The 21,687-nt window shown below is 70.8% G+C and overlaps 7 protein-coding genes across 7 annotated transcripts in view; 4 read left to right on the top strand and 3 right to left on the bottom strand.

The window, feature by feature from the left end:
* Positions 1-2,087, top strand: part of CHLNCDRAFT_140544 (hypothetical protein) — a gene marked incomplete at both ends in the record, with an annotated part of 5,061 nt that extends 2,974 nt beyond the window's left edge. The window contains 6 exons of the mRNA XM_005850823.1: positions 125-220; positions 432-635; positions 865-1,017; positions 1,305-1,377; positions 1,552-1,664; positions 1,836-2,087. Of these exons, the coding sequence (XP_005850885.1) occupies positions 125-220; positions 432-635; positions 865-1,017; positions 1,305-1,377; positions 1,552-1,664; positions 1,836-2,087 (891 nt within the window). The remainder of the gene's footprint in view (positions 1-124; positions 221-431; positions 636-864; positions 1,018-1,304; positions 1,378-1,551; positions 1,665-1,835) is intronic.
* A 393-nt stretch (positions 2,088-2,480) lies between these two features.
* CHLNCDRAFT_59578 (hypothetical protein) lies at positions 2,481-4,162 on the bottom strand. The gene is made up of 4 exons (XM_005850539.1): positions 4,146-4,162; positions 3,513-3,758; positions 2,835-2,948; positions 2,481-2,688 (listed from the first exon to the last, which is right to left on the bottom strand). Exons 2-4 carry the CDS (start codon positions 3,736-3,738, stop codon positions 2,606-2,608), a joined length of 423 nt encoding a protein of 140 aa, XP_005850601.1. The 5' UTR covers positions 3,739-3,758; positions 4,146-4,162; the 3' UTR covers positions 2,481-2,605.
* Positions 4,163-4,469: 307 nt separating this feature from the next.
* On the top strand, positions 4,470-6,790 carry CHLNCDRAFT_140542 (hypothetical protein; the record flags this gene model as incomplete). The annotated part of the gene is made up of 6 exons (XM_005850822.1): positions 4,470-5,096; positions 5,300-5,371; positions 5,638-5,775; positions 5,906-6,046; positions 6,229-6,334; positions 6,594-6,790. 6 exons carry the CDS (start codon positions 4,470-4,472, stop codon positions 6,788-6,790), a joined length of 1,281 nt encoding a protein of 426 aa, XP_005850884.1.
* Positions 6,791-7,051: 261 nt separating this feature from the next.
* CHLNCDRAFT_140541 (hypothetical protein) lies at positions 7,052-9,926 on the bottom strand (the record flags this gene model as incomplete). Its single annotated transcript, XM_005850538.1, has 9 exons — positions 7,052-7,251; positions 7,429-7,570; positions 7,768-7,832; positions 8,027-8,105; positions 8,360-8,448; positions 8,627-8,777; positions 8,949-9,102; positions 9,322-9,605; positions 9,867-9,926. 9 exons carry the CDS (start codon positions 9,924-9,926, stop codon positions 7,052-7,054), a joined length of 1,224 nt encoding a protein of 407 aa, XP_005850600.1.
* A 169-nt stretch (positions 9,927-10,095) lies between these two features.
* CHLNCDRAFT_59577 (hypothetical protein) lies at positions 10,096-12,451 on the top strand. The gene is made up of 10 exons (XM_005850821.1): positions 10,096-10,379; positions 10,489-10,552; positions 10,641-10,741; positions 10,871-10,905; positions 11,029-11,157; positions 11,291-11,424; positions 11,595-11,762; positions 11,885-11,894; positions 12,039-12,207; positions 12,332-12,451. The coding sequence occupies exons 1-10, from the start codon at positions 10,286-10,288 to the stop codon at positions 12,397-12,399; spliced, it is 972 nt and encodes a 323-aa protein (XP_005850883.1). The 5' UTR covers positions 10,096-10,285; the 3' UTR covers positions 12,400-12,451.
* Positions 12,452-13,533: 1,082 nt separating this feature from the next.
* On the bottom strand, positions 13,534-17,907 carry CHLNCDRAFT_56884 (expressed protein; the record flags this gene model as incomplete). The annotated part of the gene is made up of 9 exons (XM_005850537.1): positions 17,760-17,907; positions 17,528-17,617; positions 16,894-17,427; positions 16,025-16,722; positions 15,742-15,832; positions 15,492-15,600; positions 14,904-15,227; positions 14,105-14,656; positions 13,534-13,880 (listed from the first exon to the last, which is right to left on the bottom strand). Exons 1-9 carry the CDS (start codon positions 17,805-17,807, stop codon positions 13,534-13,536), a joined length of 2,793 nt encoding a protein of 930 aa, XP_005850599.1. The 5' UTR covers positions 17,808-17,907.
* A 242-nt stretch (positions 17,908-18,149) lies between these two features.
* On the top strand, positions 18,150-20,801 carry CHLNCDRAFT_140537 (hypothetical protein; the record flags this gene model as incomplete). The annotated part of the gene is made up of 6 exons (XM_005850820.1): positions 18,150-18,159; positions 18,433-18,649; positions 18,783-18,875; positions 19,023-19,226; positions 19,438-19,552; positions 19,794-20,801. 6 exons carry the CDS (start codon positions 18,150-18,152, stop codon positions 20,799-20,801), a joined length of 1,647 nt encoding a protein of 548 aa, XP_005850882.1.
* Positions 20,802-21,687: the final 886 nt, after the last annotated feature.

Raw genomic sequence — 21,687 nt, 5'->3', positions numbered from 1 at the left:
GAAGTGCCGGCGCAGTGCAAGCTGTCGCCTGCCTGCCTGCCTGCCTGCTTGTCCAGACGGCCGGTGCGCTCCCCCCCGCGCCAACAGTGAACCCGCGCCGCCGCCGCCGCCGTGTGGCGTGCAGGTGATCAGCGTTGAGGAGCGCAGGACTGTGGCCTACCACGAGGCCGGGCACGCGGTGACGGGCTGGTTCCTGCAGCACGCCGAGCCGCTGCTCAAGGTGGGCTGGTGTGGGTATGCATGTGGTGTGGAGGCGGTGGCGGGGTGGGGGTGGGGGCAGCCAGCGGTCTTGGCTGGGCTGGAGGCGTGGGCCGCAGCCGTGGCCAGCCCCGTCCGCAACCTGCGCTGCCGTATCACGTGCCTCACCTGCCCCGCTGCCTCCTCCCACCTCACCTGTCCACCCCACTCCCTCCCCACACCCACACGCCCAGGTGTCCATTGTTCCCCGCGGCAGCGCGGCCCTGGGCTTTGCCCAGTACCTGCCCAACGAGAACGTGCTGATGACGACGGAGCAGCTGAACGACATGATGGCGATGGCGCTGGGGGGGCGCGCCGCGGAGCAGGTCATGCTGGGACGCATCTCCACAGGCGCGCAGAACGACCTGGAGCGCGTCACCAAGATGGCGTACAGCCAGGTGGGGTGGCGGGGTGGGGTGGGGTGGGGCGTGGCGAGACGTGGCGTGGCGTGGGGTGGCGTGGGGTGGCGAAAGGAGGGGGCTGCCGAGCGTGCGCCTGGCCTGGGGTCTGTCGAGGCGTGCGCTGGGCATCCCAGCGCGCGCTCCCGCTCACGCCAGGGGCCACAGCAATGTGTTGTTGTGCAGCGCAGCGTGCGACCGCGCGAGGGCGCCCCCCCGCCGCCCGCAGGTGGCCATCTATGGCATGAACCCCAAGGTGGGCCTGCTGTCCTTCCCTCCCGAGGAGGGCCAGCTGAACAAGCCCTACAGCGACGACACCGCGCGCATCATCGACGGCGAGGTACGCAGCCTGGTGGACCTGGCCTACCAGCGCACGGTACAGGTGAGGTGGTGGGGGACGGGTGGGGTGGCGGGTGGGAGGTGGCGAGGGGTGGAGAAGGTTGGGTGGTGGGTGGAGGGTGGAGGAGGTTGGGTGGTGCGTGGAGGGTGGGTGGAGGGTGGGTGATCCCCACACCGCATGCCCGCATGCCAGAGCGGGTGGTGCAGGGAGAGGGAGCAGCCCCTCCTCGTCGCGCCTTGCCTTGCGCTGCGCTGCGCTGCGCTGCGCTCCCCGCCCCGCTCGGCCCGCCTGGCCACGGCTCGCTGGCCCGCATGCCGCGCCCCCTGCAGCTGCTGGAGGAGAAGAAGCACCTGGTGGAGGGCATGGCGCAGGCGCTGCTGAAGAAGGAGGTGCTGGGGACGGGTGAGGCGGTATGGGTGGGGAGGGGGTCCTGGGAGCCTGGGGGGCAACGCGGCTGCTTGCTGCCGGCCACCGTGCACCTGCCCCTCCCACCTCTCACCACACGCACACACTCACACGCACACACACACACGCACACGAGCGCGCGCACACACACACACACACACACACCTGCAGAGGAGCTGGAGGCGCTGCTGGGTGCGCGACCCTACCGCTCCGCGGAGCTGCGCAACATCGACAAGCTCAAGGCCGGGTTCAAGGGCGGCGCGGGCGGCGGCGGCGCTGCCTCGGTGAGCGGCCCGCACGCCCGCCGCGCGCCGCCAGCCTGCGTGCGCCGCCTTCCTGCACCAACGCAGACCACTGCACCAACACAGATGGCTGCTTGAGCTTGAGAGGCGGTGCATAGCCAGGTCCCTGCCCAGCCCTGATCGGTGGCTGGTGTGCCCTGCCCGCACCTGCAGGGCGAGGGTGCAGAGGAGGCAGAGGTGCGCGCGCCGCCGCCCAGCACAGACACGCCGGCAGGCGACCTGGCACTGGCGGCCAAGCAGCTGCAAGACGGGGAGGGCGGGCCCGGGGTGGGGGCGCCAGAGGCGCCCTCGGTCGCAGCGGCGCGGGCGGAGCCCGAGCCCGAGGAGCAGCAGCAGCAGCAGCAGCAGCAGCAGGCAGAGGAGGCTGAGCACAAGAAGCGGCGGCCGCGCATTGTGGCCACGTGAGGAGGCCTGGGCGCCTGTGATTGTTGTCCCCTGGCTGCTGCGAGCGTCGGATGGGTTTTGCCGGGTGCCGCGCCCTGCCCATCTCCTGTGTCCCTCCTGCCCGCACCCCGCATGCTGCATGCATGCTGTACCAACCCCTGCAATGTACTCTCCATCCCGCTGTGTTGCGCTACATGCACACGCACCGCCAGGCACGCATGATGCGCCGCTATGGCGCCCTGCCAGCGCCCCACTCCTGTGTGCGCTCCCCTCTCTGTGTAAAATGGCAGCAGCACCCTGATGGTTGGCAAGACTGGCCAGGTTGGGCTAGGCTCCAACCCAAGCCTAGCACCCTAACTGCCAAGGAGCGTTTCCATGCCCAACTGAGGCCGGCTGCCACCAACCCTTCCAATCCCTCGAATCCTGCCTCCTGGCAAATGGTGCATTACACGCTGCTTGGTGCGGAGAGGGTGTGTGTGTGGCTGCAGGCCCCGCTCCGCGCCTCGCCAGCCGCGCCTGCCGCCTCGGCAGGCGGGCGCTCAGACGATCGTGTTTGCTGCTGCTGCCACGCGCGGCCACAGGTCGGCGCACTCCTTGCACACGGGGCCGGTGATGGCGGAGCCTGCAGGGCGGGAGGGGAGGCGGGAGGCATGGCTGAGGGCGTGCAGAGGTGGCTGGCGGCTGGTCCATCAGGGCAGGTGCCAGCCGGGCCTGCGAGCCGGGCCGCAAAACAAACCACCGCGTGCACGTCAGCGGCTGCCCGCTCACCCTTCATCTCTCCCTTGGTGTTCACAATCACCCCCGCGTTGTCCTCAAAGTAGATGAAGGTGCCGTCCTTCCGCCGGAACGCCTTGCGCTGCCGCACCACAATCGCGGGCATCACTGCAGGGCAGACGGGCGAGGGGTGGAAGGGGCAGGCAGGGTGAGCGCGGGCGGCGTAGGCACGTCGTGCGCAGCGTGCGGTGCGGTGTGGTGCGCTGTACAGCTGCAAGACTGTGCCACCTGCTGCCGTGCTGCAGGCAGGCGCCTGCTGCCAGCTGCAAGGAATGCTGGCCCGGCTTGCTGTGGTCCCAGCAGAGGCGAGATGCGGCCCGGCTTGGGAGCCCGCGTCACGCCACAGCGCTGACGCCGGCTTGTCCCCTGCCTGACCAGCCTCCCAGCAGGGCTGCTGCTGGCAATGCCGCTGCATTCTTCCCGCTGCAGGGCTGCTGGGTATTCATCTGCCCACCAGCTGCTGACGAGCACACGCAGTGCGGCCGCCGCAGCAACAGCCGCGGCGCTAGCCCATTGTTCGTCCACCCGGACAAAACGCAGCAGCCTCCTGCCCTGCTTGTGAGGCACCCCACACCGACCCCCTGGTCCTCGCCGCAGCATGCAGCGTGTGGGGGCGGCGACACAGGCAGCAGCAGCAGCAGAATGTCCCGCCCAGCAGCACCCGCCACCCACCCTTCTTGCGCAAGTCTGGCTTCCCCTTCTTCACCGTCGCCATGACCATGTCGCCGGGCGCGGCTGCGGGCAGGCGGTTGAGGCGGGAGCCCCAGCCGTGCACGGAGATGACGTACAGGTTCTTGGCGCCGCTGTTGTCTGCGCAGTTCATGGTGGCGGCCACCGGCAGGCCGAGCGTCATGCGGAACTTGTTGCCGCCCACGCCGCCCTTGCGCTTGGTCGCCATGGCGCCGCTTCGCTGTCAACCTGCAGCCGCAGCACCGCGCACGGGGGCACAGCAATGCATGTTAGGCACAGGCTCGCCACGGCAGGCCAGCAACGGCCGCCGTGCTGCCGGCGAGCGCCCGGCTGGCGAGCGAGCCGCACGCTCCCCGGCGCTCGGCCAGCCGCTCGGCTGGCTCCATCACGCCGCGCAGGGCTGTGCGCGGGGCTGCAGCGCTGCCCGGGCGCCCATGCTGCGTGATTGGCGGGGTTGGGGCGGGGCCCATCCCCGCTGCGCACGGCTGAACCCGCTGCTGGCTCCTCCACATCGCCAGCAACACCACCAGGCGCGGTGGCCCTGCCCTCCTTCCCATGCTGTCCCCATGCCCATCGCTTGCATGCTGCTCGCAGCTCCCTGCCGGCGGCGTTTACCTGAACTGGCGTCAGGCCACAAGAGAAAGGACCTGGCGGGGCCTGTTTCGCGTCTTCAGGGCCCTGCATGGAGGGGCGGCCTGGGTCCAGTCACAGCGGGGGAGGCGAATGCCAACCCTTGTTTGCAATTCAGCTGGCCAGCGCAATTCCACGCTGCATATCAAGCCTGTCCGTGTTCAGCGACGCGCCAACGCCGCGAGTGATTGCCGCCGGGTGTGCTAAACCAAGGGGTTTGCACTAGGCCGGCTGCCTGCGGTCTCATCACCTCCACACAGATACCCGTAGGCCATGCTGCTAAGACGCAGCGCCTCCCTGCTGTCGCGGATGGGGGCCGCGGCGTCGGCGACGGCGGCAGAGGCTGGCGGCGGCGCCTGGGCACCGCAGTCTGCAGCAGCCCTGCAGCTCCTCGACCGCTGGCAGCACTGCGGCGACAGCGGGGGCAGCAGCAGCGGGCAGGGTGGTGGGAGCTGGCAGCATGGCAGCCACACGTCGATGCGGCACCTGAGCCTCCGGCCCGGCGGCGGCGGCAAGCAGCAGGCGGCAGCAGAGCAGCAGCCCCCCGACTCCCTGGCAGCAGCGGGGGAGGACTTTGGCAACGACGTCGCGCAAGCGGGCCTCGACGCCGCCAGCAGCAGCGCCGGCATGGCGGCAGCAGACAGCGCAGCGGGCGGCGGCTGGGCCGCGGCCGCGTCGGCCACGCCTGGCGTGGCCGACCTCTTCACCGCCAGCGCCATTGTGGCTGCCGCGGCGGGGGCAGAGGAGGATGCGCTGGCGGCGGCCCGCGAGGACTCCTGGCTGCCCACCCGCTTGATCCAGGGCCTGCTGACGGGGCTTCACGGCGCACTGGGGCTGGAGTGGTGGCAGTCCATCATGGTGGCCACCTGCGCCATGCGGCTGGCCACGCTGCCCATCATGATCATGCAGATCAAGAACACGTACCGCATGTCCCTGGTGGGTTTACCGCATGCCGCCGGTCGCTGGCTGCCTGGCTGGCCGTGTGTGTTGGTGAGTTAGTCAGCGTGTGCATGGCGGGGTGGGCAGCGCGCGGCAGCATGCGCAGGCCCGCGCTGTGCCGAGCAGCGCCAGCCCGCGCTCCGCCTCGGCTGCTGTCGCGCCTACCGCGTGCGCGCGCCGCTGTCCCTCCTCTGCCGCAGGCTCGGCCCGAGATGGAGGTGCTGATGAACCATGTCAAGGAGGAGCAGGCCAAGGGGAACATGGAGGCGGCGGTGCGTGGCGGCGTGGGCATGCGCATGGGGAGGCGCCGCCGCTGCCTCGTGGGATGCAGCGGCAGGGGTGCGGCCGTGCAGGCGGCCAGGCGATGGGCGGTGCTGGCAAATGGGGGGTCCCACCACGCTGCCCACGCCCTCACCTCTCTCGATCCCTCGCTGGCTGCGCCCGGCTGCCTCCCGTTGCCCCTCGCCCCCCCGCCCCTCTGTGCCTCACTCGACGTGCTCTCCGCCCCTCCCTCCCTGCCCCCACCCCCGGCCCGCAGCTGGAGCACCAGCAGCACGTGATGGCTGTGTGGAAGAAGTACAACTGCAACCCCTTCAAGTCCATGGCCGGCATGCTGGTGCAGGCCCCCATCTTCATCGGCTTCTTCTCAGCCCTGCGCGGCTTTGCGGCGCACAAGGTGGGGCGCGGCCTCCGCGCCTGCGAGCCCGCGGGCGGGCAGGAACACCCTGCCTGCGGTGTGCTCCCTGCTGCCGCCCACCCCCTGCCGCCATTGCCACCGATGCGGCCGCCGCCTGGCTGCCTCGCAGGTGCCGTCGCTGACCGAGGGCGGGGCGCTGTGGTTCACAGACCTCACGGTGGCAGACCCCACCTACATGCTGCCCGCCCTGGCCGGCCTCTCCTTCCTCCTCACAATCGAGCTGGGCGCGGCAGACGGCATGCAGGGGCAGGTGGGCGGGCAGGCGTGGCGTCGCGCGGCATCGCGGGGCCCCTCGCCCCGCTGCCCGTACAGCTGGCGGGTGCCACCGGCACGCTCGCCGCTGCAGCCGGCGCCGACCGACTCCCCCGCCGCGCTGCTCATCCACCCCTGCCTCCCTCGCCTCGCGCCGCTCCCGCTGCGCTGCCCCCGCAGCCGCCCGAGATGCAGAAGAAGCTGAAGAATGTGATGCGGGTGGTGGCGCTGGTCATACCGCTCGCCTCCACAGCCCTCCCTGCATCCGTCTTCATGTACTGGTCGGGTGGGTGCCCCCTCCTTTGCCCTGCCCGTGCGCTTGGTCTTGCGCTTGGTCCTGCGCTTACCCTGCCCCATGCCCCGCGCCTTGCTGTCTGTTGGGCTGCGGGGTGTGCTTTGAGGCAAGGCACGCCCACGTGAGTGCTTTGCTGTGTATCGCGGCTTGTTGGGCCCAGCAAGCAACTGCCGACGTGCCCACCTTGCCCTGCCCTGCCCTGCCCTGCCTCACCTCTGCCTCCCTCGCCCCCTGCCGCCGCTGCGTGCAGCCAGCAACGTCTTCTCGCTGCTCCAGACCTCGCTGCTCAAGGTGCCGCTCGTGAAATCCACGCTGGGCATACCCGACCTCAGCAAGCTGCGGCAGCCCTCGCAGGCGGAGCTGGTGGGCAAGCCAGTACAGACCTTCACCCACCAGACCCGCCCTCGCAAGCTGCCCAAGCTGAAGCGGCCGCAGGGGGAGGAGTGAGCTGGCGCTGCCCACCCTTGCTGCTGTGTAAGGGAACCATGCTCACATCCGCTTCAGTCCGGGGCCAGTGTCAAGGCAGGCTTGGGTCCCTGCCCCACAAGCGCTGCTTCAGGCGATTCTTCCCTTGGGCAGCAGCCAGCTGCACACTGAAACCTCAACCCCACACCTCACAAGGCGGGCAAGCAAAAGGCAGGAAGCAAGCGCAAGCACATCATAAGCAATGCAGTACAAACTGCATCAGCGGCGCTCTTCTTGCTCTGCTCACGGCCGTTCCGTCTCCGCTGCTGTTGCCTGGCTGGGCTGCTGCTGCTGTGCCGCTGCCGCCGCCTGCAGCTGCGGCGCCTCGTCGCCGTCCTCGCTGCTGCCCGCCAGCGGCAGCTCCCACCGTCGCACCATGCCGCTGATGTGGCCGGTGTACAGGATACCGTCCCGCGCAAACACCAGCGCCGTCACCTCATCACCTGCACGGCGACCGCCACCGGCAGCAGCAGCGTTTGGCGCCCAGCAGCATTGGGCTTGAACACACTGGGTGGCGGAATGGTGGCTGAGAGCAGCGGCGGGGATCCCTGGCCCCTGCGGCCTCCCTCCCGCCTCCCCCCCGCCTCTCTGCCGCAGCCTGGACCGTGTCCGGCACGCACCGTCTGTGAGGCCCAGCGCGCCCGGCTGGCAGATGAAGGGCATGCCTTTCCTCATGGGCAGCTTGGCCTCAACGTCATACACCAGCAGGCGCCCATCCTTGCCCGCGGTCGCCAGCCAGCCCTCGCCGTCGGGCTGCCACGCCTGCGGGCAGCAGCAGGCAGCGGGAGGCGTGTGGAGGGCGAGCGTGGGTGACGGACGCGGGCAGGAGATTGGCTGAGGGCTGCAGGGCCCCGCCTGCTGGGTGTGGTGGATACTGCACAGGCGGGTTGGGATACTGCACTGGCGGGCGGGCAGCTGGTCTCCCTTGCCTGGCAGGTGATGGAGGAGTGGTGTCCCACGGTGAGCGTGGGCAGGGTGCCGGTGGGGCTGCCGCTGAAGTCCCACACCGTGTTCTTGTCGCCGCCTGGCAGGCAGGCAGGCAGGCGGCAGGTTGGCCGGCAGTGCAGGCAGATACGGGATGCCCCGACGCCGCCACCACCATCCCGCCCACCCCCGCCCTCGCATCCCATACAGCACAGCTGCCAGGGCCTTGCCCTCCAGCCAGCAGCACTGCTGCGCTGCGTTGTGCTGTGCTGTGCGCTGCCCAGCGCGGCTCACCCGCCGATGCCATGCGGTCTCCCTTTGGGTTGAAGTCCACCGCCGTCACCTTGCCATCATACCCGCCGCACGTCATCTCCTGCGCCCACGTGTGATGCACGTGTTGCGTGTGTTGCACGCGCGCGTGTGTGTGCGTGTGTGTGCGTGTGTGTGCGTGTGTGTGTGTGTGTGTGTGTTGCTTGTTGTGTATGGTGCGGGCAGGAAGCACCCAGCGAAGTATGCGCCCTGGGCAAAGCCCGCCTTGCCTCCGACACCCACACGCACACCCACAAGCGCACACCTCAATAGCTCACCCCACCATCAAGCACACTCCCACTCCGGCCCCACCCCCACCTGCAGCTCCACCCCCGACTTGCGCTGCTGCCTGAAGTGGTAGATGTGCACCGTGCTGTCGTGGCAGCCAGCAACAATGTAGTCCAGGCCTGGAGGGAGCGGTGGGGCAGGCAGCAGGTCGGCGGGTCGGCAGGCAGGCAGCACAACTGTGCCCTCACAAGAGCAGCACAGCGGCCCACCTGGCTTGGCCCGGTCGGCCTGCCCACGCGCCCCACGCAGGCAACACACCAGCGGCAGCGGGCGCGGGCGGGGCTGCCCGCGGCGCACCGGGCGTGACGTCGCCACACAGGCAGGCCCCCGAGTGCGGCAGCCCCAGCTCCTGCTTGTCCTCCTCCCTCCGCTCAAAGTTCCAGTAGCTGACGCCGCCGTTGTAGGTGGCCAGCAGGTTGCCGCGGCGGTCAAACCGCAGGCTCTCAACCTGCGACCGGGCGGCGGTCAACCATGTGCGGGCTTGGCAGGCAGTGTGGCAGGCAGGGCGGGCACAGCCCTGCCCATGGACGTAGGCGAAGGTGCGGCCCAGGCAGAGCATACGCCCGAGCGAGCCTGCAGCGTGCCGCCGCTCGCCCTGCTCCCTCCCAGCCCCGCCCACCGTGCTGTCCAGCGGCCCCAGCACGCGGCGGGAGGGCTGCTGCTGCGGGGAGGCGCCCAGAGTGAAGATGGTGACCAGCCTGCCGGCGGAGCAGGCAAAGGACTTGGCACCGGGGGCGCCGGTGAGGTGGCCAACGCTGTGCCCGCTGCCCGTCCTGCACCGCACAGCAGCCGGGGACCAGTGTGGCGTTAGGTGCAGGTGGTGCACCACTGCCGACCCCTGCCCGCACCCCCATCCTGCAGCCGCCACACCCCTTCTTGCCTGACCGCGGCTGGCAGCGCTGGCAAGGCACGGCAGGCCGGCGCCTGGCTGGCCGCCGCTCAGCCGACACGCGGCGCACCCGCAGGCCGGGGCCCCACACCCTCCCGCCCACCTGTCTGCCCCATCTGCATCCACGGGCAGCTGGTGCAGGCAGGCCGCGCGCGCCACATTCCACACGCGCGCGCTCCCGTCCTCCCCCACGCTCGCCAGGCTGTTGCCAGACAGGAATGCCAGGCCGTTGGTGCCGCCGTCGTGCCCCGCCAGCGTGTGGGCCACCTTGCCGCTGGCCACATCCAGCACTGGGATGGCGTCATCTACTGTGCCCACAGCCAGCAGCTGGCCCTTGGGGCTCAGGCCCATGCACACGGGCGCCTCCTCCAGCTCCACCGCCCACAGCTGCGGAGGGTGGCGGCGCAAGGCAGGGACGACGCCCGGTCAGGTGGGGAGCGAGGGTCGGTGTGGCAGGGGCAAATGGCTGCACCACTGTGCAACGGCAAGGCCAGGAGCGGCGTTGAGACGTCCGCCGCTGGCTCCACACTTCCAGCGGCGAGCGGCAGAGGCGGCGGCCCACCCTCCTTCCCTCCTGGGGGCTGGGAGGCGCCGCATCGGCCACTGCACTGTATGCTAGCGCCATGCAGATATGCGGGAGGAGCTCACTTGGGTGAGGCTGGGAATGTGGTGCTCATTTGCGAAAGCCTCGAGCTCGTCCTGATTCATCTCTCTATGTATGAATCATAACAAGACGTAAAGGCAATGGGAGGCTGCTCATGGGCCGTTTCTCTGCGTAATGAACGCCTGCTGACTTGTCAATGCTCAGACTTTCTCCATTACCCATCGAGCGCGCTCTCCAAGCCATCGACACATTGCATTTGCCCAATTGGCGCAGAGCGGCGGTGTTGGTAGGCGGGCCGCGGCCCCACCAGTCGAGCACCAGCAGTGCCACCCCTGGGCGCCCTGCACACTGTGGCGCAGCCTTTGTCCTGCAGTGCGATCGATCAGATCGCTTGCGACCGAGCAGGCGCCGCTGTGCGTGTGGTTGGGCCGTAGCGGTGGCGGGCGGCGAGCGGCAGTTCACGATGCCAGCCGACCTGTCTGCCAGCGACCGGGAGGATGTGGTCAGGACGGTGCAGAAGATGGAGGAGGCCAATCGCAACCTGGAGACTGCCGAGGGTGAGGCAGTAGCTTGGGGATGCGTGCCAGCACCACTTCCGGCGCAGCGCGGAACGCCGTGTCCCAGCAGCTCCAGTGGCTGCTGGCTGGCTGGCTGGCTGGGGTGCAGGCCGGATGGCGGGCGCCAACCTGCGGGTCACCCAGGACGATATCATGATTGTGTCGCCGCCAAAGTGAGTGGGCACGGGCGCCAGGCGTGAGCCTGGGACCGCTGCTGCGTGCGCTGTGCCAAACAACTGCCCACCCGCTGGCTGCCACCAGGTGCGGCACCACGTGGCTGTGCCAGATCGTGCACATGCTGCGGTCTGGGGGCGACATGAGCTACGACGAGATTAACCTGGTGATTCCCTGCATAGAAATGGGTGAGGCTGCCCTGCTTGCTGGGCCCTGCTCCATGGCTGTTACTGCGTTGTTTCCCATGCTGTTGTGCATTACCCACCGCTGCCCTGCCCTTGCCCCACCCTGCCCTTGTGTGGGCACGAACGCTGCAGCCTGGGACTATGGATTGAAGGATATGACTGTGCAGGTGGGATGTGTTTCATTGTCAGACATGCCCCCAGGCTGCTGTGCCTGCCAGCTGTCTTCTCCTGCCACCCTGGCCATCGGGCGGCCTGCACAGCTGCCCAGGCCCCGCTCGCGCCTCCCACAGGATGGCTGGCGGCCACGCGTCTACAAGACCCACTTTTGGCGGCCCCACTGCCCCAAGGGGGCCGGCAAGTACCTGTTCATCACTCGTGACCCGCTGGATGCAGGGCCCTCCTTCTTCTACTTCCTGCAGGCGAGCGCGGCCTGGCGCAGCACAGCATGGCACAGCACAGCGCGGCACGGCGCTGCACATGCGTCCCAGCCTGCCGCCAGCTGGCGCTGCCGACCGCGCCGCGGCTGCCGCACCACCCCGCCCCCCCCCGCAGGGCTGGATCTTTGACGCGGGCGCCATCAGCATGCACGACTTCCTGGTGCACTTCTGGCTGCGCCGCGGCGACCCGCCCTCCCCGCTCTTTAATGCCGGCATGTGGAACAACATGGCTTCCTGGTACCCCCACAGGTGGGTCCCTGGAGGCGCCGCCAGGCAGGCCAGCCAGCCCTCAAGCCCAGCCCGCACATCCATGCCGCCTGCCCACCTCCCCTGCTCGTGGGCAGGCATGCCTCCATGCATCAGGCCCTGCGCCTCCCGCGCTGGCCCCCACCCATCTCTTCGCCACCACCTGGCTGCAGGGCGGACCCCAACCTGCTGTGGCTTCACTACGAGGATTTGCAAGAGGACCTGCCCGCCGCAGTGTCCCTGATTGCCGAGTTCCTGGGCATCGGCCAGCACGACCCCGCCCTGCAGGCGCTGGCGGTGGAGCGGTCCACCATCGGCTGGATGAAGCGGTTCCCGGAGAAGTGGGTGGCCGCCGGTGGTCACAGCACCGCACTGCAGGCTGCCTTGCAAGCCAAGCCCACGGGCGCTGGGCCGGCGTGCCGTGCCGCTCACATGCCTGCCCCCTGCTGCCCGCTTGGTGCAGGTATGACGAGGTGGGGTGTGGAGCCGCGCCATGCAGCCTCCACGATGTGCCCACTCATGCCTTGCTCGCTACGCCTGCTGCTTCCGCTGCTTCCGCTGCCGCTGCTGCTAGGTGTGTGGCCTCAGCTGGCGCCCCGCCCCCGTGCCTGGTGCAGCACATGCTGAAGCTGGCGCGCAACGAGGCCTGTGGGCGGCCCCGGGAGGCGGGCCTGCGCACGGGCAAGGTGCGGGAGGGGCGGGTCGGGCGCAACAAGGAGGAGCTGACCCCGGAGCTGCGGCAGGCCATCCAGGAGCGGTGGGACGACACCATGCTTCCCGTCACAGGTGGGGGCACCAGGGGCCTGGCCGCAGGGCTCGGCACGCCAGGCAGCTGCCGGCGGGTGGAGGCAGGCGAGTGGCTGGAGCTGATGCTGATGTCCATTGTTCGCCGTCCATGCTTCCTGTGCAGGGTATGCCACGTACGAGGAGATGCGGCGGGGCATCAACAGGGAGCTGGGCAGGCCGTTCAGCCGCTGACCTGACTGGGAGAGAATTGGGAGTGTCGCGGCATTGTTACTAACAGCTCAGCACTGGCTAGCCAGAGCTGGCGCAAGCTGGGCCGGGCTGGCCCCCAAGTCGTGCCCACCGCCTGCCAGGCGTCGCCTTGCTGGTTGTGGGCGGGCAGCCTGTGGTGCACCGGAAAATGCGGAGTTCAATTCAGAGCAGAGGGGCGGCGCTTGGGTTGGCTGGCACATGTGCAGGCGGCGCCCGGTGGCCGTGGCAGCGCCCCATGTGCACCCGGACTCTGAAAGTTGTGCTCTCGTTCTTCACCCTGTGCCTTCGATTGTCGCGTTTGATTGGTGGCGGGTCTCCACAATGGCTAACAGGCTGCTGTCCTTTCTGTCGCTATTCTTCGTTGGCTTTGGCCTGTTCTGGCTTCAGAAATACTTGCCGCCCAAGGTGATGCGCTGGCTGGTGGCGTGATGCAGCGACGCGTGCACCACCCGCCGCCGCCGCCGCCGCCGCCGCCGCCGCCGTGCACCACGACCTGCCGCCTCTGCCGTTGCAGGTGGGGCTGGGCGTGATGGTGCTGTGGGTGCTGTCCATGCGAAAGATGGCCATGGCCGCAAACCAGTCGGACATCAGTGAAATGGCGGAGGAGCATGCGGCGGAAAGGGCGCGCTTCCGAAGCAGCGGTGCAGCTAGCGGTGTGCCGCAGTCGGCGCCCTCGCCGGCGGAGCAGCAGCCCGAGCCGCAGCCGCAGGCTGCTGGGGAGGAGCGTGAGGAGGAGGAGCCAGGCAAGCCGCGGCGGCGCAGGGCGCAGCGTGCCTAGCAGCCTTGACCCGCTCCCATTTGCCTCGTTCCTCTCTGCTCCACAAACGTGCCCACCATCCCGGCAGCTGCCCGGCCGCTAGTGCAATGCGCATTACAACGTCGCGAGGGGCAGCACGGAAGCAGGCCACTCATGAGCTGCTGCTGGCTGTGGGGAAGAGAGGCTCAGCGACAGCGCAGCGGTCGGCCACGAGCTCACTTCCAACGGGGGCACGCGGCAGGCTGGGCTGGGCCACTCAAAAACTGGGCCGCCCGCCAGGCGTGCGCGCGCGGGCGTGCCGGGGTGCAGAGGCGCCTCCTATCTGGCGAGCATCCCCGGCGCCGCCGCCGCCCGCCGCCTCACACGCCCAGGTCTAGTAGCTGCCTGCGCAGCACGCCGGCCTGCTGCGCGGTGCAGTGCGGCAGCAGCACGCGCACCAGGCTGATGGGCATGAGCGCCTTGACCTCCGCCGCCGCCTCCTGCTCCCCCATGGCCACCCCGGCCTGGAAGGCCTCATGCAGCGCCCCCACGTGCCGCTCCACCAGCGAGTACAGCGCCGGCAGGTGGTGGCGCCAGGCGGCGGCCGCCGCGGCCTCGCGCTCGGGCGCCGCCGCGCCGGGCAGGAGGTCGAGCTCCGCGCCGCGCTGCAGCAGCGCGGTCAGGACGTCTGCCAGCCAGGGGCGCTGCGTGTCGTGCGCCGTGGCGCCTGCACCAGCGGTGGCAGGCAGGCAGGCAGGCAGGCGGCGGGAGGGGTCAGGGAGGAGGTGGGGTGAGGTGCGGGGGCCGCCGTGTGCGCACACGTGTGTGCCGAGGGCAGGCAGCGCAGCACTGCCCCTGCCCTACCCCGCATGCCGAGGGCAGCACTGCACGCCCCTGCCCCGCCCCGCCCCAGCCCCACGCTAAAACTGCGTGCCCCCAGCCCCCCCGCACCTGGCGCGAACAGCGGCATCAGCACCGCGTCCGGCTGGCTGGCCAGCAGCGGCGCGCCGTCCAGGTCTCCGCCCACCGCCGCCGCCAGGCAGTCGGCCACGGCGCGGGGCGAGTGCAGGCGGCGCAGCACCTCGGCCGCCGCCGCCGCCGCCGCCGAGCAGGCCGCCACGTCCTCGGCGCCGCCGGGGCGGCCCGAGAACAGGAAGCGCAGGCTGCGCAGCGCGGCCCACACGACGCGCAGGTTGGGCGGGTGCGGCGCGGGCGGCGCGCCGCCCGCCAGCTGGCCGTCCACGAGCGCGGAGCGCGGCTGGCGCGGCTGCACCGCCTCTGGCGCAGGGTACACCACCCGCAGCGCCCTGGCCAGCAGCTTCTTGCCCTTTGTGAGGGCCATGAGGCGCAGGAAGACGCCGTCGCCCATCTCGCCGGCGCCGGCGCCGGCGCCGGGCGTGGGCGGCGCCACCACCGCCGCCTCGGGCAGGCGCAGCGAGGCAGCCAGGCCGTCCAGCAAAAGCGAGCGCCGCGTGCGCAGCGCGCCCTCGACCTCCACGGGGCCTGAGGGAAGGGGGGTTGGGGGGGCGAGGGGAGGCAGCGAGGGGACACGTGAACAAGCAAAAGGGGTGGGCTGCTTGGCGGCAGGGGGTAGGGAGCAGCCCGGTGCTCGCCGGCGGCTCCACCTCTGTGCCCTCACAGCGCCTCCCCTCCCGCTGCCTCTGCCGCCCCCCGCGCCCTGCCAGCCACACACGCCAAGCCAGCCAGCTGGTCAGCCAGCCCCGCCCACCAGCCCGCGGCGGCCGCCCACCTCCCGCTGCCGCCACAAAGATTTGGTCGATGTCCAGCACGTCCAGGATGAGGCACATGCAGTCCTCAATCATGATGCGGGCAGCCAGCATGGGCTCCTGCTCCAGAGGCCGCGCGCTGCCCTCGCCCTCGCCGCCCTCGCCCTCGCCCCTGCCTTCCTCGCCCTCGCCCTCGCTGCCCGTGCCCCCCCGCGGCTGGCCGGGCGCAATGTCCATGAGCGGGCGCGGGCGGCGGATGTTGGAGAAGGGCAGGCGGCCCAGGCCCTCCACCCGCACAAACGCCACCTCGTCGCCGGCAGTCTTCTCGGTGGGGGCCAGCTCGCGCACTGCGGGGGGGCAGGGACCGTATCGTGTGGGGGCAGTGTCTGTAGGGGTGTGTGGAGTGTGTGTGTGGAGGCGGCCTGGTGCCGAGCCGCGCGTGGCACAGCGGCTGCTCGCCTCTCCCAGCAAGGCCCCACCCCATCTCCCACACGCATCACACCACACCACACCACACCACACACCACTGGCCCCCACCTCTGCACACACACACACACACACACAGTTGACAGCCCACACGCGGCACCCCCACCACCACCCCGCGCACCCACCCGACTCTGGCGCGAAGCTCCTCCTGTTCCTCTTGGCGTAGTACTTGTACAGGAAGGCCTGGTAGTAGTAGTCCTCCAGGTAGGGGGTGGTCTGGTGCAGGGCGCGCCACTGCGGGGTGGGAAAGGGCGCAGGCGCAGAGGGAAGGCATGGGCTGGGGACACGCGCCTTGCTGGCAGTGGCATGAGTTTCCAGCATCACCCCTACAGCACCTCGTGCCCCCAATGCACCTCTGCACCCGCCCACCCCCACCTGTATGGCCAGTATGTGCTCGATCTCCTCGTGGTCCATGTACCGCGATTGGTACCGCCTGCGCAGCATGGGCCGACGCACCTCCTCGTGCCTGCGGGCAGCGGGGCAGGCGGGCAGAGGGGCGGTGAGGGGGGCAGGCCAAGGAGGGCCAGGAAGAGGGGTGGGTGACGCCAGCCGCGGCAGGAGGCTTGGGGGCATCGCGCCCCGCATGCCTGCCGCCAAGTGCCGATGCGTGTGGTGCTTTGCCCTGAACGACCGGCATGCGCTCAGCTGCCAGCCCCACCTGTCTGCCAGGTTGAGCGCCCGCAGGCGTTGCGCCAGCGTGGCGTGCTGCGGGTGCCGCTGCTGCGGCTGCGGCTGGCCCGGCGGCGGCATGTCCGGCGGCGGGCGCTGCGCCCAGGGTCCGGGCGGCCCCGGCCGCATGTGGGGCGGTATCATGCCCGGCGGCCCCGGCCGCATGTGCGGCGCGAAGCCTGGGCCCGGCCCGCGTGTCGGGCCGCCCATCTGCTGCTGCTGCATGCCGGGAGGGGGCGGGCCGTAGCCTGGCGGCGGCGCAGCCTGCATGTCACCCGGCGGCCCCCCAAACATGCCCGGGTGCTGCATGGGGATGGGGCGCGGCGGCGGCCGCTCGGGGCCCGACATGGGGGGGAAGGCCGCGCCGGGGCTGAAGTGGGGCGGCGGCGGCGGCCCCTGCATGGGCGCTGGGTACGGCTCCAGGCCGTAGCCCGGCGGCAGATGCATGGGCCCCGCAGGGCCGCCTGGAGGCATGCCGTAGCCAGACGGCGGGCCCTGCATCTGCATCTGATGCTGCATGGGCGGGTAGCCGTTGTGCTGGGGAGGCGGCATGCCCATGGCGCCATAGTGCGGCTGAGGCGGCGGCGGCTGCTGCATGGGCGGGCCCCCTATCTGCTGCTGCTGCTGGCCCGCGCCGCCTCCGCCGCCCAGCAGCTGTGCCTCCAGCTCCTGCGCCGTCATGGCACGCTGCAGCAGGGACGCAGCGGGGAGAGCGTGCCTCAGCAGGCCTGGCAGCACGGCGCACCTGGGCGCGCTGCTGGCTAGCGGCAGGCTGGCAGCGTGCAATGACTGGCACCGCAGCAGGCGGGCCGCCAGGCACTGGTCCGGCACGCCAGCAGGCAGCAGGCGGCGCCTCACCGGGCCTAGAGGGCCTCCCAGGCCGCCAGCGGGAAGCGAGGGTGCCATGTGTGGTGGCGGCGGCGGGCCCATGTGCATGACAGCTGGGTCAGACAGCGGCGAGGGCCGCGGCTGCGGCGGCGGCATGGGCATCCCTGGGGTGGAGCCAAAGCCACCAAAGGGGCTGCTGGCGGGCGCGGAGCCAAAGGGCGAGCCGGGGCCGGGCGCGCCGGCTGCCAGCAGCCCCCCCAGCGCGATGCTGCCCAGCTTGGCACGGGGCGGCGTGGGGCGCAGGTCTGCGGACAGGTCGAAATCGCTGAACAGCGAGCCGCCGGGGCTGGGGCCGGCCACGCTGGTGGCGGCTGGCGCAGCCGCGGGCTCGCCCTGCTGCTGCCCCGCAGGCGGGTGCAGCTGGTTGCCTGCCGCCGAGGCCATGCCGCCGCGGTCGCTCTCCAGCGCCGCCGCAAACATGCTGGCATACGACAGATCCTCATCCTCATCCAGCAGCAGGTCGGGGTCGGGCGCCTCCTCCTCGGGCGGACCCTCCAGGCCCTCCTACAGGCGGCAGCAGCAGCAGCAGCATGGGAGGTGGGTGGCGGCGGACCGCCGCGGCTGCCGCCTGGGCTGCCCACTGGCTGCGCGGCCTGCCCCTCACCTCCAGGGGACCCTCCAGCGCATCATCCTCGCCCGCCATATCCCCAAAGAAGCTGTAGGCGGCTGCATCAAAGCCAGCGTCGCCTGACTGCTGCACACGCGCGGCAGGAAGGTGGGGCGATGCCCACAGTGAGCTCAGGCGGCACCAGACTCGAGGAGATGGCAGGGGGCGCGGGGGAGCAGCCAGAGCGCCCGCTGTTCAACTTGGGCACTGGGCAAGTGCCGGCACTCACCCTGTCCCGCTCTAGCTTGGCCCCTACGAATCCATCATCGTCTGCCATCGCGCCCAACCCACAGCCCTCCCTTCAGAGCCGGGGGTGATCGGGCTGATGTGTTCGCTGCTCCTGGCGCAGCAGCCGGCCTGGTGAATGCTCTGGCAATTCGTCTGCAGCTTGACAAGCGATGGCTAAGCCAGATGGGCTCTGCATGCGGCCGAGGTGGCAGACCTTCATTTTGTGTGCTCGTGCTGGGCTCTCCTCACTCTCTCGCCCTCTTGCGGCACGCTGCAGCCGTCCACAGGTGCCAGGAAGCCGCCGTCCCGTCCCCTGCGCTCGGGCCTCCCCCATCACCGCAGCCCCAGGCTGCCTGCAGCCGCCGGCGTCGGTGTGTGACGTGCTGGCACGATGTACAACGGTGAGTTAGTGCGCAGGCGCGCGGAGGCGCCCACTGGAGGCCTGCATCCTCTGGGAGCGAGCGCCCAGAGCCCGCAGGGCCCTCTGCAGCGCGGCCCGGCGAGCCAGGGTGTATGAGGCGTGCCCCGGGCGCCGCACGGGCTCTGTCGCAGCAGCCCCAAAGCCCCGCCAGGTCCCCGCCTCTCCCCGCCACGCAGCGGCAGGGAGCAGGCTCCCTGCACCCCCGCACCGACCCCTCCTCCCTGCCTGCGCCTCCCTCCCAACCTGCCTGCAGGCATCGGCCTGTTGAGCGTGCGCGGCTCGGGCACCAGCGGGTACGTGCAGGGCAACAAGTTCAACCTGCGGGGCCCGCCGCAGGTGACCATCGGCGACCGAGACGACGGCCGCGGCCCGGCGCACAGGCAGCCCAACGCCGACATCCTGGAGCACAACCGCAAGCGCCAGGTGGAGCTGGAGGTGGAGACGATGCGGGCGCAGCTGGAGGACGAGGAGTGAGTGGGCGGCTGCTTGGCCCAGGGTGTTGCGGAGCGGGGGCGCCCGCTGCCTCGCCAACTTCTGCTGGCCCTCCCCTCCTCTGCCCTTGGCCTGGCCTCACCCGCCCCATCCCCCGCCGCCCTCCCGCAGGCTGCCGGAGGATGAGATTGAGGAGAAGCTGGCCGCTTACCGTGTCGAGCTGCTGGCCAAGTCGGAGCAGCAGGCAGCGGCGGCCACGGACAAGTGAGTGGGGCGTGTGCGCCCGCACCCCAGCCGTGTTGGCCCGCACGCCAGCCAGCTCTGCCGGCGGCCCGGCTCCCCTGCGCGACCCCGCCCCGCGACCCCTCGCGCCTGCCGGCGACCGCCGGCGTGCGCCGCCCGCCGCCGCAGGCTGGCCCAGGAGACGCACGAGGTGGCGCGGCGCAAGCAGGAGCAGATGGCCCGCCTCAAGGACGCCTTTGGGTTTGCCGAGGACGTGCACGAGGGCGACGCCTTCAACCGGGAGCTGCAGGAGCAGAAGCGGCTGGACAAGGTGGCGGAGCGGGAGAAGGAGAAGAAGCGGAGGGAGAAGGAGCGGCGGGAGCGGGAGAAGGCGTGAGTGGGCCGCGCGGCCGCCGCCGCCGCCGGCTGCTGCTGCTACTGATGCGTTGCAGCAGGGGCGAGCGCCCCGCCCCTGCCCAGTGTGCCCTGCTGCCGCTCCTGCCCCGCTGAGCAACGCTCCCCGCCGTCGGCAGCGCTGCCTCTTCCCTGCGCCGCCGTCCTCGTCATGCTGGGTGTTGCGTGTGTGTGTGTGTGTGTGTTGCAGGGCGAAGAAGGCGGTGAAGGACAGGGAGAAGGCGGAGAAAAAGCGCAAGCGTGACGAGGAGAAGGCTGCCAAGGAGAAGGAGAAAGCTGCCAAGAAGCTGGAGAAAGAGCGCAAGGTGGGGCGGGAGGCGCTGTGTGGATGTGTGGGGAGTGGGGGCAGGAGCCACAAGTGACTGGCGCCAAAGCCGGCGGCAGCCTGCTGGCCTAACGTGGCCGGCTGGTCTCGGGGCCGAGCAGCGTGGTGTCTGGGCCGAGCAGCGTGCCGAGCGCGTGGTGCCGGCCGGTTCTGGCTTTTTGGCCCTGCCAGCTGGCTCTCCATGTGCCGTGCTGCCCGCCCCATGCGCTGCGCTGCCGCAGGCCGAGCAGAAGCGGTTTGAGGACCCCAGTAAGGGGTACTACAGGGTGGAGCTGGAGGCGCCGGAGCGGTACCAGCCCGCCGGCGCCAGCGACGGCGAGGAGGCGAGCGGCGAGGCGCGCGGGCGTAGCAGGAGCCGCACGCCGCCGCGCTCGCCGCCGCGCTCCGCTGCCGCCGCCAAGGCCCGCAGCAAGAGCAGGAGCAGGAGCAGGGGCAGCGCGTCTCGCTCCTCTGGCAGCAGCAGCAGCAGCAGCAGCAGCAGCAGCAGCTCTGGCAGCGACAGCAGCCGCAGCAGGAGCCCACCGCGCAAGCGCCGCCAGGCAGCGTCGCCGCCCAAGCCGCCGGCTGCTGCCCCCCCGCAGCCGTCGCCGCCGCGGCGTGCCCCCTCGCCCTCGCCCCCCGCAGCGGCAGCAGCGCCGGCCGACGGCCGGCAGCGGCGCGAGGAGAATGGCGGCGGCAGCAAGGCGGCAGGCGGCGGGCGGAGGGCTAGCCCCTCGCCGCCGCGCCGCGCGCGCAGCCCCCCGCGCCGTCGCAGCCCGTCGCCGCCCCGCCGGGCGCGCAGCCCCGCGCGGCGGCGCAGCCCCTCGCCGCCGCGCCGCCGGGAGGTGCCTGCACGCCGCTACAGCCCGCCTGCGCGCCGCCGGGACGACAGCCGCGAGCGGCGGCGCAGCCCTCCGCGCCGCGCCAGCCCACCGCCACGTCGCGGCGCCAGCCCGCCCGCGCGCCGGGCGCGGGACGACAGCCGGGAGCGGCGCCGCCCCTCGCCGCCACGCCGCCGCGACGACAGCCGCGAGCGGCGGCGCAGCCCTCCGCACCGGCGTTCGGCCTCGCCGCCCCGCCGCCGCCGCCGCTCCCCCACCCCGTCCAGCTCCTCTGGCCGCAGCCACTCCTCCTCGGGCTCAGGCTCCTCCACCAGCAGCGGCTCCAGCAGCCGCAGCAGCGGCAGCACCAGCAGCAGCCGCAGCAGTGGCTCCAGCGGGCGCAGCGGCGGGAGCAGGGGGCGCAAGTGAGCTGGGCATGCAGTCGATTCCAGCGCAGGCTGGATGCTGCGGCCAGTAGTCGGTGCTTATCCGCAGCAGGGACAGCGCACGCCATGTGTGCCCCTGCTTGAGATGCATGCTTGTGTCAGCTTGAATGAATGTATGCGTGTGTTTGTTGTTGCTTGTAATTGTCGGCGTGTTGGTGGCGCCTCCCAGCATTTTTGGCAGATTGGAAGGCTGCTCCACAGCCACGCGCAGGGAGCTCTCGCTCGCGTTTGGCTGGTGTGGCCTCCAGAGAGCAGGGGCATGCGGGGCACGCACAGATTGGCAACTGACAAGTCCTTGCTGTTGCTGCACACGGCGGCAGCACCCCGCCTTGCGATGTGGCAACACTGCACGCTGCTGGACGCAGAGGCGTTCATAAGCCCCATTTAAACTGCTGCCAGATGCTGTGCGCCCGGGGGTGTGGCCCAGCGCAGGCGGGGCGGGAGACGAGGAGGCACTGCACAGCACGCGCCGCCACCCTGGCGCCTGCCCGCGCACACACCGCACTTGCACCGCTCGCGCCAGCGTCCACGACAGCTCCGTGCAATACTGCTGCTCTCCCCCAGCATCCTGCTCGAAATGAGCAGGTTCCACTAAAAGGTGCGCCAGCGGTGGATGTGTGTGTGTCAACAGATGGAGCAAGTGGGACCTGGCGCCGGTGGCTGGGGGCAACCCTGTTGCCACTGCCCCTGTCCAATGCACGCACATGCGGAAGCGCGCATGCGGAAGCGCTGAAGTAAATTTATGCATCGATAAAGGAACGGGCAGCAGGCGTCGAAGGCGGAACGGGCAGCAGAAACAGTTCAGAGCAGCAGAATAAACAATTCTCGGGGTGGTGCAGAGCGCAAGCAGGGACGGCAAGCAGGCAGCG

Source organism: Chlorella variabilis, assembly GCF_000147415.1.
Source record: "Chlorella variabilis unplaced genomic scaffold CHLNCscaffold_3, whole genome shotgun sequence".
In the NCBI taxonomy this organism is placed as follows: domain Eukaryota; kingdom Viridiplantae; phylum Chlorophyta; class Trebouxiophyceae; order Chlorellales; family Chlorellaceae; genus Chlorella; species Chlorella variabilis.
The sequence above is the reverse complement of the archived record's forward strand: the minus strand, read 5'-3'. Positions and strand labels throughout refer to the sequence as shown.